Here is a 16668-nt window from a genome sequence, read left to right as displayed (position 1 = left end):
GTTTGTGCCAGTATCGACAACAATGCTAAATGTCCACAGAGTGTGTGGGTAAAAATGACTACACGAGGTGGAATAAAGCAATTCGTTCTTCAAACCGGAATGAAATTGATTTAAAAATGGCCGCCAGTGTGTGTGCGCCATGTTTGTGACCAAGCGACCAAGGTTTTTAAGCAGCAGAAAGCCCGAAGAAATGCGACATGCTACACCCATACTAAAGAACTCTTTGATCGGAACATCGGGAGAGATTGATATATATACGTGCTGCCACTAGCAGCAGATTCGTAACGTCGTGGTAGCTTTCAAATAATAAAAAAAATGCTTACAACCTAATCGGCCAGTGTCCCTACTCTGGTCTGTACGAAGGTGTTCACAGTTTGCGCGGCTCTCGTTCCCATGTCTGGCCCGCTCTGTTTGATTTGTGCCACTAACTGCGTTCATCAGTAAAGGATACTTTCATCTTCAAGTTGTTATTGCATTCGGGAAGCGACGCGGTGACATGTCAGCGGATGTTCGCGTTGTGCTGTCCAATATTCGCGGGCTACTCGACGATATCCAGCACCTCGCAGACGTAGACTGCGAAACCTCTGACGGCTTCAAAGCCGCGGTGTCTCGACTCAATATCGTCTCTGAAACGCTCGCTGAGGTGAGGGACGAGCTCAAAAAGAGCTCGGCACCACAAGCGTGCAAAGACATGGGCGATAGCGACGGCTGGGGAAGCGATGACGACTTCGACACTAACATGGTTGCGATGTGCGAATTGGCCGAAGGTGCAAGCGAGAAAACCACATCCGGTCCGGCCGTCAGTGTGAAGAACGAAGCGCAAAATGAAGACGGCGACGAGGCAGGCACCGACAATTACGACATCGAAACCGACGACGAATTCGACAGTTTCTGTGAGGCCAGTGCAGGTCCCGCATTTGAGGTTACTACGGAGGAATCGCTGAACAACGAACCGCCGCCTTCGGAAGAACACCTTCGGATATTGAGAGCGAACTTCGGTCACAGTGCTTTCAGGCCTATGCAGTGGAAAATAGTGCGCTCGGTTTTGGAGGAGAAGAGAGATAACTGCGTCGTCATGGCGACAGGCTACGGAAAGAGCTTATGCTACCAATACCCGCCAGTCTACACGGGCAAAACGGCTGTAGTGGTGTCGCCGCTGATCTCCCTAATGGAAGATCAAGTCCGGGCCTTGGCTGCCGCCAACATTCCGGCGTGTCTTTTAGGCTCGGCGCAAAGCAGACAGTACGAAGTCATCCGGGGCCTCGAAGCAGGCCAATACAGGGTACTTTACATCACGCCAGAGTATGCCGAGTCAGGTGTCGGTCTGCTGAGCACGCTCGATGAACGGGTGGGCATCACCTTGTTTGCCATAGACGAAGCCCACTGCGTGTCGCAGTGGGGTCATGACTTCAGGCATTCATACCGGAAGCTTGGCCAGCTTCGAACGAGCTTCCAGCACGTTCCTTTCCTTGCCCTCACAGCCACTGCTACGCCCAATGTCAGAGATGATATCATACGAGCCCTCTCGCTCAAGAACGTTATTCTGACTTGTACGAGCTTTGACAGGCCAAACCTGTACCTCGAGGTCAAGCGCAAAGGAATCATGGTGGATGATCTGAGGGAAGCCATTCCCCATGATGACAGCCCCACGATCATCTACTGCCCCACAAGAAGTGCCACGGAAGAAGTCGACAAGACACTCAACAACCTGGGATTCAAGTGTGCCCTTTACCATGCTGGCCTCTCACTGGAGGCTAGGAAGAAATCCCACACAATGTTTTTGGAGGACAAAGTGCAGGTTGTCGTGGCGACGGTGGCGTTTGGCATGGGTATTGATAAGCCGGATGTACGGAGGATCATCCACTACGGTGCTCCAAGGGACATTGAGTCCTACTACCAAGAAATCGGCAGGGCCGGTCGTGATGGCCTGCCCAGCACATGCGTGGCATTTTTTAGCAATGGAGACTTGGTCACCAACAAATACCTCCTCAAGGACATTTCCAACCCTCAGTTCCTTCAGCACAAGACAGACATGTTGAACAAGATGCAGCATTACCTAAGCAGCACGCGCTGCCGACGGAAGTTACTCCTGGCACACTTTGCTGGCGCTGAGGCAGACTTAGTCGGTGGTGTGCCGCATTGCTGTGACAACTGTACACGCCGTCTCAAGCAGGAACGACTGAAGGGCACGGAACAGGTACAGGCTGTCAAGGACGGTAAGACCAACTACACCAAGGAAGCTAGACTTCTGTTTGACGTTGTGATGGGAACAAACCAGAGGTATGGAATAAGTGTGCCCATAGCAGTTCTAAGGGGATCGAATTCGCAGAGAGTTCCAGAGTATCTGCGACAAAGCATCTACTTCGGGACGGGCAAGCACAAGACAGAAGTATTCTGGAAAGCCTTTGCAAGGATGCTGCAGTCTGAAGGGTACCTTCAGGAAAAAGCAATTCATAATGCGGGCATGCCAAAGGGTGGCGCTGCGCGGTTCATCTCCTCCATTGTCCTGACGCAAAAGGCGAAAGACTGGTTGTGCACGAGCGAGGAACTGCTGCTGGAACCGACAATGGAGCTTGCTGAGATGGAAGCTCCTCGTCCACTGCCGAAGCCTCAGGTTCTGCCAAAGACTGTGCCACCTAGGCCGGCTGCAGCCGCGGGTTTTTCAGAGATCCTCGAGAGCAGACAGAAAGCCAGGAAGGAAGAGGAGGATTCATTGTTGCCTCTGGCCAGGAATGGAGAACCGTCAGAAGACGAGAAGCTTCGCTCTGAGCTCTACACCCTGCTGGTGGACCTCCGTAACAGGATGGCCTCAGAGTGTGGCTATGCTCCGTACATGGTGTTCAACAACCGTATCCTGTTGGCCATTGCCCAAAGTTGTCCGACGTCTCTCGAACGGTTGGCTAAGGTGGAAGGAGTGTCTGAAGCTAAAGTGAACAAATTCGGTCAACGGGTCGTGGATGCAGTGGCCCAGTTCTGTCAGGAACGTGGTCTTCAGCCGTTGGATGACCACGAGACTTCGGCAGGCTCACCTTCACTCGTGAATGATCCCTCTAGCTACCTTGTTCAGCAGCTGAGTGACACGCAACGCGTCACCTATCTTCACTACCGTCAAAGCCAGAACATTGCAGATATCGCGAGTACCCGTGGCCTCGCCGTTACAACAATCATGGGACACCTCACTGAAGCAATCAAGGTACGTGCCAGCTTGCAGAGGTTTTATATTTCTAGCGGCAGATTGTTACTAGTTGAAAATTTGTCTTGCTGCATCGCCTTCAACATTAGTAGACATTCATGAAGTGCATGCTTGATTTCTGCATTTTCCTAGCCCTAGACTTTGAATTTAAAAGCAATTTAGAGCTGCACAGTCATTTATTGCCAGCAGTTATGTTGCTGTCTTGACTATGATGCCAACTTTCACCGCATGAGCTTGGATCAGTAACAGAGATGAAAAAGAAATGAGGACTTACAGCTCATATTCATGAGTGAAATGATATCATAGTTGAATTCACAAAGAGAAAATGAGATTGCGCAGGACTCGTAAGAAACTGATAAAGGACGGTCGATTAGAGTAACAAAGTGGATTCCAAGGGAAATGAAACATAGCCAGTGGTATCATAAAGTCAGACGGGGAGATAAAAAGTAGGAAATTTGCAGAAATAGGATGGCTGGAGCTGGCATCAGACAGGGTTAACTGGAGGGATATGGGAGAGGCTTTTGCTTTGCAGTGACGTAGTTTGACGGATGGCGATTATAATCATTTCTCAAATTTTGTGAACAGGTTGGCCTGCCAGTCGATCTGGACAGCCTTGGAGTCACAGCGGATATACTGGAAGCCGTCACCAGTGCTGTGGCGAAGTTGAATGGAGACATCAGCCGTTTGACTCCAATCAAGGAGCTCTGTCCAGAGCACGTCGAGTTCAGCCACATCAAAGTAGTCCTGGGCTACCTGCAAGCCAAGTACGGCATTGAGAACTCCAGACTTAATCTCCCCAAGTCGCCGACTCCAATAGCGACAAGCACTTATAAGACTGCGAGTGATGATCGAGCGCCAACGAAAGAGAGGGACGCGGCCTACGAGGGCAGTGCTGCACAGGCCAAAGGTGGAAAGCGAACTGTGTCGACCGAACAGGTGATGACCGTGAGCAAAAAAATGAAGAGCAGCTCACTGTTTAGGAAGTGAACTGTCGCGAATTTCTGTCGTCGGACTTTGCAAGCCGGTACTTTGGTGCCTCCCAGCCTCAACGGCTACAATGCTCACGCCATGCGGTCACTAGTTGCTCAGGTTTTGTTTATACCTCGTGACAGCATTTGTACAAACCTCCGAACATGTCGACATCTACTTGACTGCCACTCATGTACCGAAACTTGAAATTTAGATGATTTAAACACTGACTTTCTCCGACGCTGTGAGCTGCTATCGGATGTTGCCAACTTGAAAAATGGTTAGCATAGGGCTCATATGCAGTGTGGGATCTGTGAATATGACCAAGTTCTCATGTGCGTTTAAGTAGGCTGTTTAACTTCTTGATCCAGCAAATTCACTTTCATTTAATTCATTTAATTACGTTTGCCTGTACATATTTTATTCTATAAATGGCACTGCATAGGCGTATCTTTGGCATTTCGTGTTGAAAGTTATATACAGCGTGTGCATTCCGTTCTTAGTTATGTCAAATATGACGTCATTTCTTGTATTCTTTACGTGCTTATGATTGTTACTTTTTTTGTGCACCACCATGTCTAATATAAAAAAGCAACATTCAAATAAAGCAACGAGCATTTCCGATTAGCCACTGCACCTGGATTTGCTTGCTTTATAGCTACAATATAAGGTAACCAAGAAAATTCTCGCTGTTTTTTGGCGTTGCGCGAGAAAAATTAACACCGATATGAAAATAGCTTCCCTGTGCGCTGGGAAAGTGCTTGAGGTGCGTGTATTAACGCTGACCATGACTAATAAACACATTTTGCACCTTCACAGGAATCATAGCTCGTAGGATAGGAATTATAGGAATCACTACAAAGCAAAGTGGAGTACTTGTGCAAGTGTAGAGGTCTCCCAGAGTGAGGTATAGTGTCCCATGCTAACAGCCAATATCAGGCACGCTGGGGACTTTTATTTTTATTTTCCCACTGCAGGGCAAGCAAAGTCCGGTGGTCCCATCACAAACCTGAAAGCTTATGGCAAGCTCGCTCAATGTTTGGCTACCGTCCTAGTCTATGGCTGTCTCCAGAACCTTTTCACGCAATGCGTGTGTCCAGCGACTTTTGAAATCAATGCCTTGCAGTGCATTGAATCACAGCATTACTCCCGAAGGCTTGACGTATTCTTCGCCTTCATTTGGCTGCTGACAACATCTAAAGTCAAAGAGAGAACCATGAATGAACTGTTTTGACATATCCATTTCTTTTCACCGTTGCTCAAGCTGTGGCTGCTTTGTGTATCTGTCAAGGTCAATGTAACTGTTTTCAGCTTGACCGTTTTTTCACGGAATGAAGCATGATAAAGTTTATGTCCATGTCGATGTTCACGACATGTCAAAGTGAATGTACCTGTTTCAAACATGACCATTTTTCCACAGCATGAAGCAGGATGAAGTTTATTTACATGTCGATGTTCACGTTTCCTTGAGACATGAAAAGTGGCAAGAAATTTTTTGGCTGCCTTAGAGCATAATTTAATTATATAGTGGAATATAGCTCCAAGATAACTGCAGCAAAATACTTTTTTTTTTACTTAATGTTTGTAAAAGGAACTGGCGGTCTAGCTCTAAGATGCAATTTGGTTTCGATTATTCAAATGATGTAAAGTTCAGCTTAAGGAGAAATTTTTTTAACTATACGTGCCTGCAGGATCAAAGGCGTTGGTGCAAATTTACTGCAACTTCTAATTAAGCAAGATTCAGCTAATGAGCGCCCATTTTACAAACCTGGTGTTACGGACGCAACTGCTGCTAATCTTGAGAAGTCCAGAGATGTGTCGAGACAAAGGATTGCTCGTGACGCCAAACATCACTGCTGACTTCATGACACTGTACATGATGCTTTATTTAATTTTCCCTAAAATGTACAACCATCTACCTGGTCCCACACCTTCTTAAAACTCAGTTCTGCTGCCATGAAAGAGAAGTCACAGCCGCAGCATTTCTTAAAAAACAATGAGGCACAATCGCTCGTCGCTATGTGAACGGAACGACGCTATAAAAGTGCATTTGGGACACAGTCCATTACAAAGTGTGTGAACATTGGCAGCTCGGTGAGTGATCTATCAGAGTGGACATCAACAACTTGTGGGACATTGTTATAAACAAATGCGCTTCTTTCTGCTATACTAAATGTAACGACACGGTGCTTCTAGCATAACTAGAGTACAAAACTTGCTGCCTTTACGCTACATCACAAAGCTTCCTGTTCATCGCTGAGACGCTAGTGCTTTTCGCTATGAAAACCGGGAGATGAGGTCAGATCAATGTCGGTACAGCTGGCAGACGTGCGAGCGCATTCCTTACTATCACAATGATGTGCCAAAATTCAACTATAGTCCTTAGCACCACTTCGCAGGCACAGCGAAACCAGCGTACATACTTCTTGGGTAGCACTTCACATGTAGATGGCGCTAGCTTCACCGGAGCCACCTTGTGGCATGCCAAAAAAAGAAAAGCAGCTGCCAGGTGTGTTGAGGAGAATGGCTTTGCTTCCAAAATCAGTCTGTAGTTCACGAAAAAAAAAACAATTGCCGCGTTCACGTCGTAGCTCATTCACGCAACCTTCTCGACGTTGCATTTCTCGAGTATCGCTGACTTTCGGTGAGCGATGACTTCGTCAGTGCTGCAGTGTCTTTTTTTGGGCTTGCATGATTTCGACGAACGATGACGCAGTTCCGCAGTCGGTGACTGGCAGATGAATAAGTGGCACCTCTCTTTTCACACGAGATATGCGAGGAGCACGATGTGAATGAGAACGAGGTAAAGGCCGAGCGCGATCTGGCCGTACTTGCGTCTTCGAATCGCGAGCCGGCAGTTCCGTCTGCAACGCAAAGAGCCGAAGCCAAAGAGTCAGGATGACGCCAAGATGCACCGCCCCATGCTGAGTTCGGACAGTGCTGGAATGATCTGCCAATAATGTGGCCTGCTCACCGAGGAGGAGCGAAGTTGATAACTTTTGCGACTTTTTAAGTATCATGCTTTTCATAGCAAGCTGCAGTGCCAATTAGGAGCCAGACAGAACACCTTTTCTCCTCCTGAAGAGTCGTTCAAAATGGCAGTCCACGTAAAGCGAGTGCAGCACTGAACTTCACTGCAAGCACCACTGAGTGGCACGTGCAAACTGGCAGTTCTCAGCACAAAGCCGAAGTCAGCAGGAGCGTGTGCAAGTGGAGTCACAGAATGCACGTGTGAAAAATAAATTCTACATTCTGCACCAATGTGGCTTTAAGTTAAACATATGCGGAGCCTTCTAATTTTAGTAGAAGGATTAAAAAAACAAATTGTGCGCGAAGTTTGGTATTGTCTATTTTGCTTGAGAACTAATTTAGAGTCTGTAATTGCCTGGATTGTCCGGAATCGTTGCAAAACTGCTGTTGGCTGCAATTCCCTCTGGCATAAAGGTGAGCCAAGCGGCAAATTTGACAGGTGGCTCCACCTGTATGACAAAGGAGAAACCTAATTCGGTAGATGGCCAAGTTTCATGTTTTATGCTGGTAAGTTTTGCCACCTGTGAAATTTGCCGCTTGAATCACCGTTCTGCAAACAGGAGTCGGCAGCTAACAGCAGCTTCTCAACGATTCCGGACAAACTAGGCAACTAACAACGCTAAATTACTTAACCCAAGCAAAACAGGCCTTAATATGCCACTTCGTGTGCAATGCTCGAGCACGAATAGGCGAGTACTTTGCAGAGAAAATTTTTTAACTTCTCCGACCAAAGATGGACGATACTGTACAAGAAAGTAGAAACGGAGTGAAACTGGAAATAAAGTTCAAACTCAGAAACACCATGTTTAAAGCTTTCATTCAAGGTCATGTGTTAGGTGTTTGACCAAAGGGCATTTGCAAAAGCGTACTGGGAAGGGTAGGCATTTGAGCATGTTGCTTAGTAGCCATACAAAGAAATGAGTGTGAAAAAGTAGTCTGTTCAACATCGTTCAATAAAGTTGTATCGTTAGTTTTGAGGAGGTAAATACTAGACCCACTAGTCTTAAGAATGAAATGCCCTTGTTCTTCAAATTTCAACACTTTCAAACTATTAAAGCAATTTGCTTCGAAGTTCACGCACACAAAATTCAATCCAAAGTACGTCAAGACTAGAAATCGTTACAAGTCGCAAACACACGATGACGGCTTAAGAGCATTTTAGCTTTTATCAAGGACATGTATATGCAGGTCGAGAACGTTAGAAAGACATAGTTACAAGAAAAAAAAGGTGCGGTACCTCTCACGTCTCAAAAAGGCTTTTAGATGTGATGCACAGTGTGACCTGAAGTGTCCCTGCAAAGTCATTCAACTCAGTGCACATCAAGCAACGCATGCAACAGCAACGCGACTCCCAGGGAAGTCGACTATTCTGAAACCTGTTGCAGCATTTGCAGCACGGTGCAGGCAAGGCAGGGTCCGCCAATGCTGCCTACGGTCACTGTGCCATACACCTCAAATTATGTTCAAATGGACTGAGCCGCTGCCATCTACAGTGGTTCTCGGGAGGGGCACAAATGACGAGCTAACAAAAGCAAGCCTTTTAAACAGAGGCGATCGCATTTCCGACACATACTTTTTGTGCAGGCTTCAGTGTGAGCAATTGACTAAAAAGTAAAAGCTCTAAAAACTTTCGCGTTGATTTTTGAAAATGAGAAAAGGGAGATGCTGCATTAATTTGCATATGTTCTGGAGCTGTTGAAGGGATCAAATGGTACGCCGCTCCCTTCTGAGTCACTGGCACCTGTACTAAGGTTATTCCGAATAAAAAACTCTTAGGCCATCCTCGGTGGATCATTTGAATGCGTTAACTGCCAAGCATTCGTCATATCTGAAGTTCACACACTAAAGTTCGTTACATCCGAGGTGGTACGCTAGGGTTCGTTATACCCGAGGTCAACGCACTAGGTTCGTTACATCCAAAGTCAACACACAAAAGTTTGTTATATCTGAGGTGGCATATTGAGGTTCCTTATTGCCGAGGTAACACATGAAGGTTCGTTATATCCGAGCTTAACACACGAAAGTTTGTCAAATCTGAGGTAGCGTGCTAATGTTCACCATATACGAGGTTAACATACAAACGGTCGTTATATCCAAGACTGCATACTCAGGTTCATCATATCAGAGGTAGTACACCAAGTTCTTATAGGCAGTACACTAAGTTCGTTTGTAGCCTTCCACTGGTTACTAACAGATGGCGGTCGCCATTACCAATTTCACAGACCCTTCTAAAGCTAACATATCGATAAAAAAGTAAACCAGATCCTAGGTTGTGTCTCATTCTGTGTGCAGAGCAACAGGCACAAACACAGACCATAAATGAGAATTCTTGTCTGGAAAACATCCTCGCGGAGAAGGCGACTCAGACAATTTCCGCATGTTGTCACTCACAAACCAACAGCTACCCGTACTGCATTCACTGAAGACTCAAGTGCCCAATGTGCACCCACACTGTTAATCAGTGATGCTTGCTATTAAAACCATGCAAGAAGTTACTTTGGAAACTGTCCTTTACAAGAGAAAAAAAGGTAATGTGAATGGTTGTGCTAAAGTTGAAGCCCCTCATGTCTAACTTTTGGCTTACTTGACGTTCATACTTTTAGGTACACAAAAAAAAAAAAAAAACTGACAAGAAAGAAACTACATACACAGGATGAGGTGCTGTAAACGCTATAACAGCACTGCGTCCTGTCTTCACATCTTTTATTTAGCGCATTGAAAAGTATGAATGTCTATCAACTTGCGCAGCTTTTGATATTTAGTTGTTCAATAATTAATCTTCTATGTTTGTGTAATAAAACTTCTTTTTCTTGTGCTCAAGACAAACGTTAAGGAAACACTTTCAACGATGCAACGATGTTACGTACCGAAAGGAAACTGGAATTCAGCATTTCCCTAACTTACTGAGCACTGAAATCGATATCACAAGGACTGGTGATTGACCTTTTTAAGATGCAAAAAAAACCGCAGAAATACGAGCATAAAAGGCAAGAAATGTAAGCATAAAGCATAAATGGGCATTTTTCTGAGTGGCTGTAAAGAAACAAGGTACTATGACATGCTGCACAAACATATCTGCAACAACAGAGTCGTCTGGGAAACAGACACTTGAAGAACCCTGACCTTATTTCTGACTTCTCTTTTCAGTTTATCACACCGAAAAACTAGATTGATCTGCAATCGAATATATACCAAAGCATAATGTGCACTTACTGCCTTCCCTGGATCCATCTACGCAGTTTGGATGCATGTGACATGAATTGGCGAGCTGCAAAAAAAAACAGAACAGAGTGCGGTAATGACAGGTGTTATACAAAGTCACATTTCATAGTCATGTGCACGTTTACATACAAACAAGGAATATCTAGCATGGAATTTCCTTTCTTTTCAGTAGTACAGGCATCTTAAAGTGAATGCTAGTGACGTAATGAGAGACAATAAGAGCAAAACTCCTGATGATTGAAGGAGAACAACTGGCTTTAACTAATACAGTACGAACATTATTGGCACACAGCATAATCACAGCTCCAGGACCTGAACTTCACTACAACTTCTGCGCACTGGAACTGATGCACACTTTCAAATATCTTGGTGTAATGTCTCCATAACATTACACTTTTCTCAAGAGAATGCCTTATTATGACAGTTCTCTTTACTTTTCCCGGGCTATATACGCAGGCCTGAGCTGAAAACACAGTTGTGCAATAACAATACATAGGCAGATACTCACTGATAGAGTAGTCGGTCGCTGGAATCTTAATCACATCATCATGTAGTAGCAAGTGATGCTGTGAAAAAAAAAAGGGAGGGAGGGGGACATATGAAGTTTATGAGTGATGCTCAACTTCAAAATCCGCATATTCAAGGTGAACAGTGAAGATGCCTTGACGCGGCTCTAATTCAAAGATGGAAGCCTAAAACTGTCCGAGATGAAACTGGTCACAAAAACAAAGAAAGCGCAAGGTCGAATCAAGAAAACTGCCACGCAAAAAACAATCTCCTGATGGACAAAAAATTTATGCTCTGTACAAAGCCAAAATAGATAACTTAAATAAACAACAAAGCACTGTGTCGCACTACGCAATTCACTACACTGTTGTCCCATTTACCTACGGCAACCATTAGTACCAGATGCTAATGGTTGCTCTAGTGGCAGTTTCTAATGCACGATGACTCTGAACACAGCACTGTGAAGCAAGCCGGTGACCAGCGCAACGGAACTCACCGATTCGTTCAGTGAGAGTCTGGAGGGTGACGGCACGCCCCACTCGATGTCCCCAAGCTCGCCCTCAAGTAGGTGGCGCCGCTGGCGTTCGGTGCGCAGCCCATCGGCCAGTTCTTCCACCCGTTCTTCCAGCTCTCGGCGCTGACGTTCACTTTCCTCCAGCCTGTTCAGATAGAGTGAAACATACTTTGAGGATGCTATGCTCCCGACTCCATTAAGAAATGAAGCAGAATGGGGTGGCTGCAAATGACTTCTTGCATCACGACAGATGTTTCCTGCATCTGATGCCAAAAAGAAAGGGGGTCAGTGCTGCCACACAACAGTTCACATCCCAATGGTCCTTAATCCCCATTTTCCATACTTCCCAATTCCCCAACAATTCCCCAACTCATGAGCACCTTAGTCCCCATTTCCCATATTTCCCAATTCCCCAACTCACAAAGCAAGTAAGGAAAGAACTGAAAGAAAGCATTTGATAGGAGCCTGCCTTGTTGGTAAAGAACTTAGCAGAATAGGAGAAACACCAATCAAAAACCAATCTGAAGGCTTCTTCGAGATAACTAAACATTTCAGAGTCAGCTAAACTCCTTCATTAGGTGGTCTGACCATGGCAGAGGTTAGATTTGTAGCAATGTTTTGCAAGCATGCATGGCACAATTCTTGGGATCGCTTTGGCCATCAATCTTGGGTTGCATGTGAATGTTGGTGGGAATGCTCCGAGAGAATGATTAACATTCCTTTCATGTTCTGCTTCAAGTAACAGTCTTTTCCAAGGCTCAAGCAGACTCAAAGACTCAAGCAGACCCAAGACTCAAGCAGCAGAATGCACTATCGTCCTGTCAAAGTAAATTTTTAGGGATCCAAGGAAGAAACCATGGGCACAGCTGGAATTCTTCCTGCTTCATTAAGTAAAGAATTGTTTGCACGGCATGCACTAAGAGCCTCCAGTCAGCAGGAAGTTTCAATAAAAAACATGCAGCATAAATAACATCAAAACTGTGCCACATATTTGTCTGAAAACAGCAGACATTCACATAAAAAACAAGACCTGAATATATCCTTGTTATTTCCAGATAAGTTATCTTCGTCAATGTCTGCTCATATGGACACAGGCCACTAGTGCGCTTTTAGAAGTGAAACCACAGGTTTCCTGCACCTTTCACTTCTATCATTGTTCCCATATGATGAGAACACGAATGAGTGTCTATATTGCACACAAAAATAATTTTATGCACAATGATGATGCGTCTGACACTGAGAGAAAAAAACGACAACCCCATGGAAACAAACTGCATCGCAGCACGTGATGCCATCAGCATCTTTACCGTGCTTACCTGCTGTGGAGATCGGGTGAATCATCTGTAGCTTGTCTGGTGTGTTCAACCTGCGAGTACGTCAAAAGCACAAACCGAGTTGTAAAGAGAGAAAATTCCAGTTGCACTGTTCCATCGTTTAGCTACCTAGAAAAGCTCGTAAAAAAACTATGCTTAGGGTTAATGCACACAAAATTCAGCAAGCAAGGTTTACAGACAATCAAGTCCACTTTCTGAAAGCAAACAGACAATTCTATGACTCGCTTTGAATGCTATAAGTTGTGGCTCGAGTTATGACTTATTGACTAATTGGTTAATGACTAACTAGTCATGATTGGTCAATGACTAGCTATAGTAATGGCTAATTAGTTGATAACTGGTTAATGACTAATTAGTCATGACTTGTCAATAGTAATGTCGAGTTATGACTTTCACTTCAGATGTAACGGACGGATGGACAGAGTCATGGCCACGAGTACGAGCCATTAAAGGTTTTCGCCTTAATAGGCAGTCTCAATAAGCTGCGTGACTAAGAGGAATTAAAGAGGTGTAAGCAATTCAAAGGTGCCGTCACCCGACGTTCCAAGCTCACCTCAATGATGTGGCTGCCTTCTCTGCTGAAAGGGGATGACTGCAGACGCAGTAGCTGCGCCTCCCTCTGACGCAGGACTTCTTGCGTGTGAGACAGGAGCTGCTTGAGACTGCTCTTCTCTTCGAGAACCTAAAGAAGTGTTGAAAAGTTGTTAAGTGGCTGAAGTGGCATTCAAATGAGAGGAGCTTCAGTTTTACTCTGTTTACCAAGTGCAAACACTCAACAATGTCATGCTTCTGCAGCTGTGTTGACATGCAGTGCGTCCAGCAACATGACAGCATGTGAAGCAGGAAGTGCTTTGGGCTGGCAACCGTCTCCCAGGAGATATATTTTTAATTAGAGTTGAGGGCAAAGGCTTCCAGTGTCACATATTCAATTAACATTTGGTATGTTGGGGTAGAGTACTTAATTACATCCAAAAGTGCAGTGTGATTATGTGAACGTACAATGTGTGCGAGTGAGGTCCTGTCACAAGCAATAGCTGCTATGATATCTAGTTCACAGATGTCCATGGGCATCCTTAAAACTGCACATGTAAATTGCCCGTCACGGTGGCTCAGTGGTTAAGGTGCTCGGCTACTGAGCGGGAGTTCCCAGGTTCAAACCTGGCCCCGGCGGCTGCGTTTCGGTGGAGGCGAAATGCAAGAGGCGCCCGTGTGCTGTGCGACGTCAGTGCATGTTAAAGATCTCCAGGTGGCCGAAATTATTCCGGAGCCCTCCAGGAGCCCTCCACTATGGCACCTCTTCCCTTACTTCCCTTATGGTCATGTGTCCACCGAGATTTATTTATTTTTATTTATTTATTTGAAAATACTGTTGGCCGTGGGGCCGTTACAGTGGTGGGGCGTGACACTTGAAAAGCAAAAAGGTTTTGTCGATTATACAAAAATACAAAGTGAATCTTCATCTATACAATCATTTCTTACCGCGTAATGTTTCACTTTTTATACAGAAGCAGTGTTAGTAAATATTCACTTGAAAAACAGTTATTTCACACAGAAAAGGAAAAATAACAAAAAAATTCTACAATCCCGGCCTGCACCTTAGGCGAGTTGATTAGGCGTATGACACAAAAAAAACTTTTTTAGTGCGAAATGGATATAGCTTTTTCGAAAGTTGTTAATGTACTGGACTGTAAGAGAGATGCTGGTAAATTATTCCACTCTGTTATCGTCCTCGGAAAATAAGAATTAGCATACACATTAATGCGTGGGTTCGGGGTTTGGTAACAGTATTCATTGCTTGCTCTGAGATGTGCAAGTTGTTTTCGAACCAAGTAATGGGAGCTATTGATATTGAAGGAATTTCTTGAGAGCTGAAATAAAAATTTTAGTCTGGTTACTCGACGACGTTCGGCTAGAGGTGGCAGATTGAGAAGACACAACATCTCTGTTACAGAATCAGTACGCGCATATCTGGACATTATGAATCGAGCTGCTCTTCTTTGCACACTTTCAAGTTTTTTTATTAAGCCACTTTCAACAGGATCCCATATAATGCAGGCATATTCTAATGTTGGTCATACATAAGTTAAATAGGCAGCTAGCTTGGCAGACTGTGAGTCCAGTTTCAATCTTCGGTGCAAAAACCAGAGTTTCTTTTCAGCGGCTGAACAGATTTTTAGTACATGGTTTTTCCAGCTTAGATCTCTAGAAATGAGGACTCCCAGGTATTTAAGTGTTTCCACTGTGGTAAGTGCGGTAGATCCTAGCATATAACAGTAGTCATGGGCATGTTTGGTCCTGTTCGTGACGCGCAAAACTACTGTTTTCTCTTCATTGATTTTCATTTTCCAGCATTGGCACCATTTTTCGACAGCTAAGAAAGGATCATTAAGCACTTTTTGATTATCTGTATTATTTATACCACAGTAGAGCAGGCAGTCGTCAGCGAAATGTCTCACTGTAACATCTTTATCAATATGGGAAGCAATGTCATTAATATAGATTAAAAATAAAACGGGACCCAAGATGGACCCCTGAGGTACACCGGAGGTTATGCTTAATAATTCTGATTTACTACCATTTCAACAAATTGAGTTCTTCCGCTTAGATAAGCTGATATCCAGTGCACAATTTTATGATTAATACCCATTAATAGTAATTTGTTAATTAAATCACCATGCTGGACCCTGTCGAAAGCCTTCGAAAGGTCAAGACATATTGCATCGATTTGTTGCTTGTCGTTCAGAGCCTTTGCGAAGTCATTAACTGTTTCTACTAGTTATGTTACAGTAGACAACTGCTGCCGAAAACCGTGCTGATTTGAAAAAAAAGCTTTTGTTGATTCAAGATGTGTATAGATTGCTGTTGATATTATGTGCTCCAGAAGTTTGCAACAAACGCAAGTTAAAGAGATTGGCCTGTAATTTTCAACTGTCTGCCAGTTCCCAGTTTTGTGTACTGGGATCACTTTAGCGGTAAGCCAGTCATTTGGGATCTGTTTCTGTTCGAGTGAGGTTTTGAATATAATAATCAGATACTAATGGGTTACCCATTCCGCATACCTGCGTAAAAAGGTGTTTGGTATGCTGTCCGGTCCAACAGACCTTTTTTCATTTATATTTAGTACAAAAGATAACATGCCTTCATAAGTGAGCTTAATATCGGGCATTGTTGATTCTTGTATTTGTGACGACAAATTCGATGACACAGTGTTTGTTGCTGGGGCGGTAAACACAGACTGAAAAAACTTATTATGAGCGGTCGCAATCACAGAAGAATCGGTAATCACCTGATCGCCGATAACAATGCTATACAAGTTGTTATCCCGCTGGGACAAGTGACGCCAAAATCGATGGGGAGAAGATTTCATGTAATTAGTTAATGTCACATCATAATACTTTGTTTTAGCTTCTCTCAGCATGTGACAATTACTGCACCATTTCCCTTCATCAAAAACCAATTTCGATGTTTTACAACAGCCACACCTTCTGTTTAACCCTCTAAAACCCAAGGAATGAAAATGTGAGAAAAAATTCAGAAACTTAAAGAATTTCAACACTGACAAAGGACAGGGTTAATTGGAGAGACATGGGAGAGGCCTTTGCCCTGCAGTGGGCGTAGTGAGGCTGATGATGATGATGAGTCCCCAGGTTACAGAAATGTAAAAAAACTGGTAATTTATTAAGAAAATACAATTTATAATTAAAATGAGCAGATTCAGTTAATTTCTGCTAATTATTCATGCTGATTATAAAATTGCGCACAAATACTCGGCACATACAATAAATCAGCATCAAAATTCAAAACTGTTCTATTGCCTGTCAATGCCACGAGTTACCTTTCAGCAAGCCTCCTGCAATTGTGGCAGCTGCCTTTTTACGTATGTCAGAAAAAGCTGCTTC

The 16668-nt window shown here is 44.3% G+C and overlaps 2 protein-coding genes across 7 annotated transcripts in view; one reads left to right on the top strand and one right to left on the bottom strand.

The window, feature by feature from the left end:
• The first annotated feature begins 37 nt into the window (after positions 1 to 37).
• LOC149330494 (bifunctional 3'-5' exonuclease/ATP-dependent helicase WRN-like) lies at positions 38 to 7158 on the top strand. 2 transcript variants are annotated; one of them, XM_089561092.1, is made up of 3 exons: positions 38 to 3193; positions 3779 to 4129; positions 5140 to 7158. In XM_089561092.1, exons 1-3 carry the CDS (start codon positions 497 to 499, stop codon positions 5173 to 5175), a joined length of 3084 nt encoding a protein of 1027 aa, XP_089417218.1. In that variant the 5' UTR covers positions 38 to 496; the 3' UTR covers positions 5176 to 7158. The 2 variants fall into 2 exon arrangements, with proteins under 2 accessions (XP_089417218.1, XP_089417217.1); XM_089561091.1 differs by lacking the exon at positions 5140 to 7158 and having other exon boundaries at positions 41 to 3193; positions 3779 to 5115.
• LOC149330493 (uncharacterized) overlaps positions 6024 to 16668 on the bottom strand; it is a 36817-nt gene continuing 26172 nt past the window's right edge. For 4 of the 5 annotated variants that reach the window (XM_089561087.1, XM_089561086.1, XM_089561085.1 and 1 more), the window contains 6 exons: positions 13323 to 13451; positions 12752 to 12801; positions 11418 to 11580; positions 10923 to 10980; positions 10406 to 10460; positions 6024 to 7026 (listed from right to left, as the gene is read on the bottom strand). In XM_089561087.1, the coding sequence (XP_089417213.1) occupies positions 6924 to 7026; positions 10406 to 10460; positions 10923 to 10980; positions 11418 to 11580; positions 12752 to 12801; positions 13323 to 13451 (558 nt within the window). In that variant the 3' untranslated portion in view covers positions 6024 to 6923. Of the gene's footprint in view, positions 7027 to 8429; positions 8486 to 10405; positions 10461 to 10922; positions 10981 to 11417; positions 11581 to 12751; positions 12802 to 13322; positions 13452 to 16668 lie in introns of all 5 variants that reach the window. The other variant, XM_089561089.1, reaches the window with a different exon arrangement.

The sequence above is a fragment of the Amblyomma mixtum genome, chromosome 9, assembly GCF_055824585.1.
Source record: "Amblyomma mixtum isolate Tamu chromosome 9, ASM5582458v1, whole genome shotgun sequence".
Lineage (NCBI taxonomy): Eukaryota > Metazoa > Arthropoda > Arachnida > Ixodida > Ixodidae > Amblyomma > Amblyomma mixtum.
The sequence above is the reverse complement of the archived record's forward strand: the minus strand, read 5'-3'. Positions and strand labels throughout refer to the sequence as shown.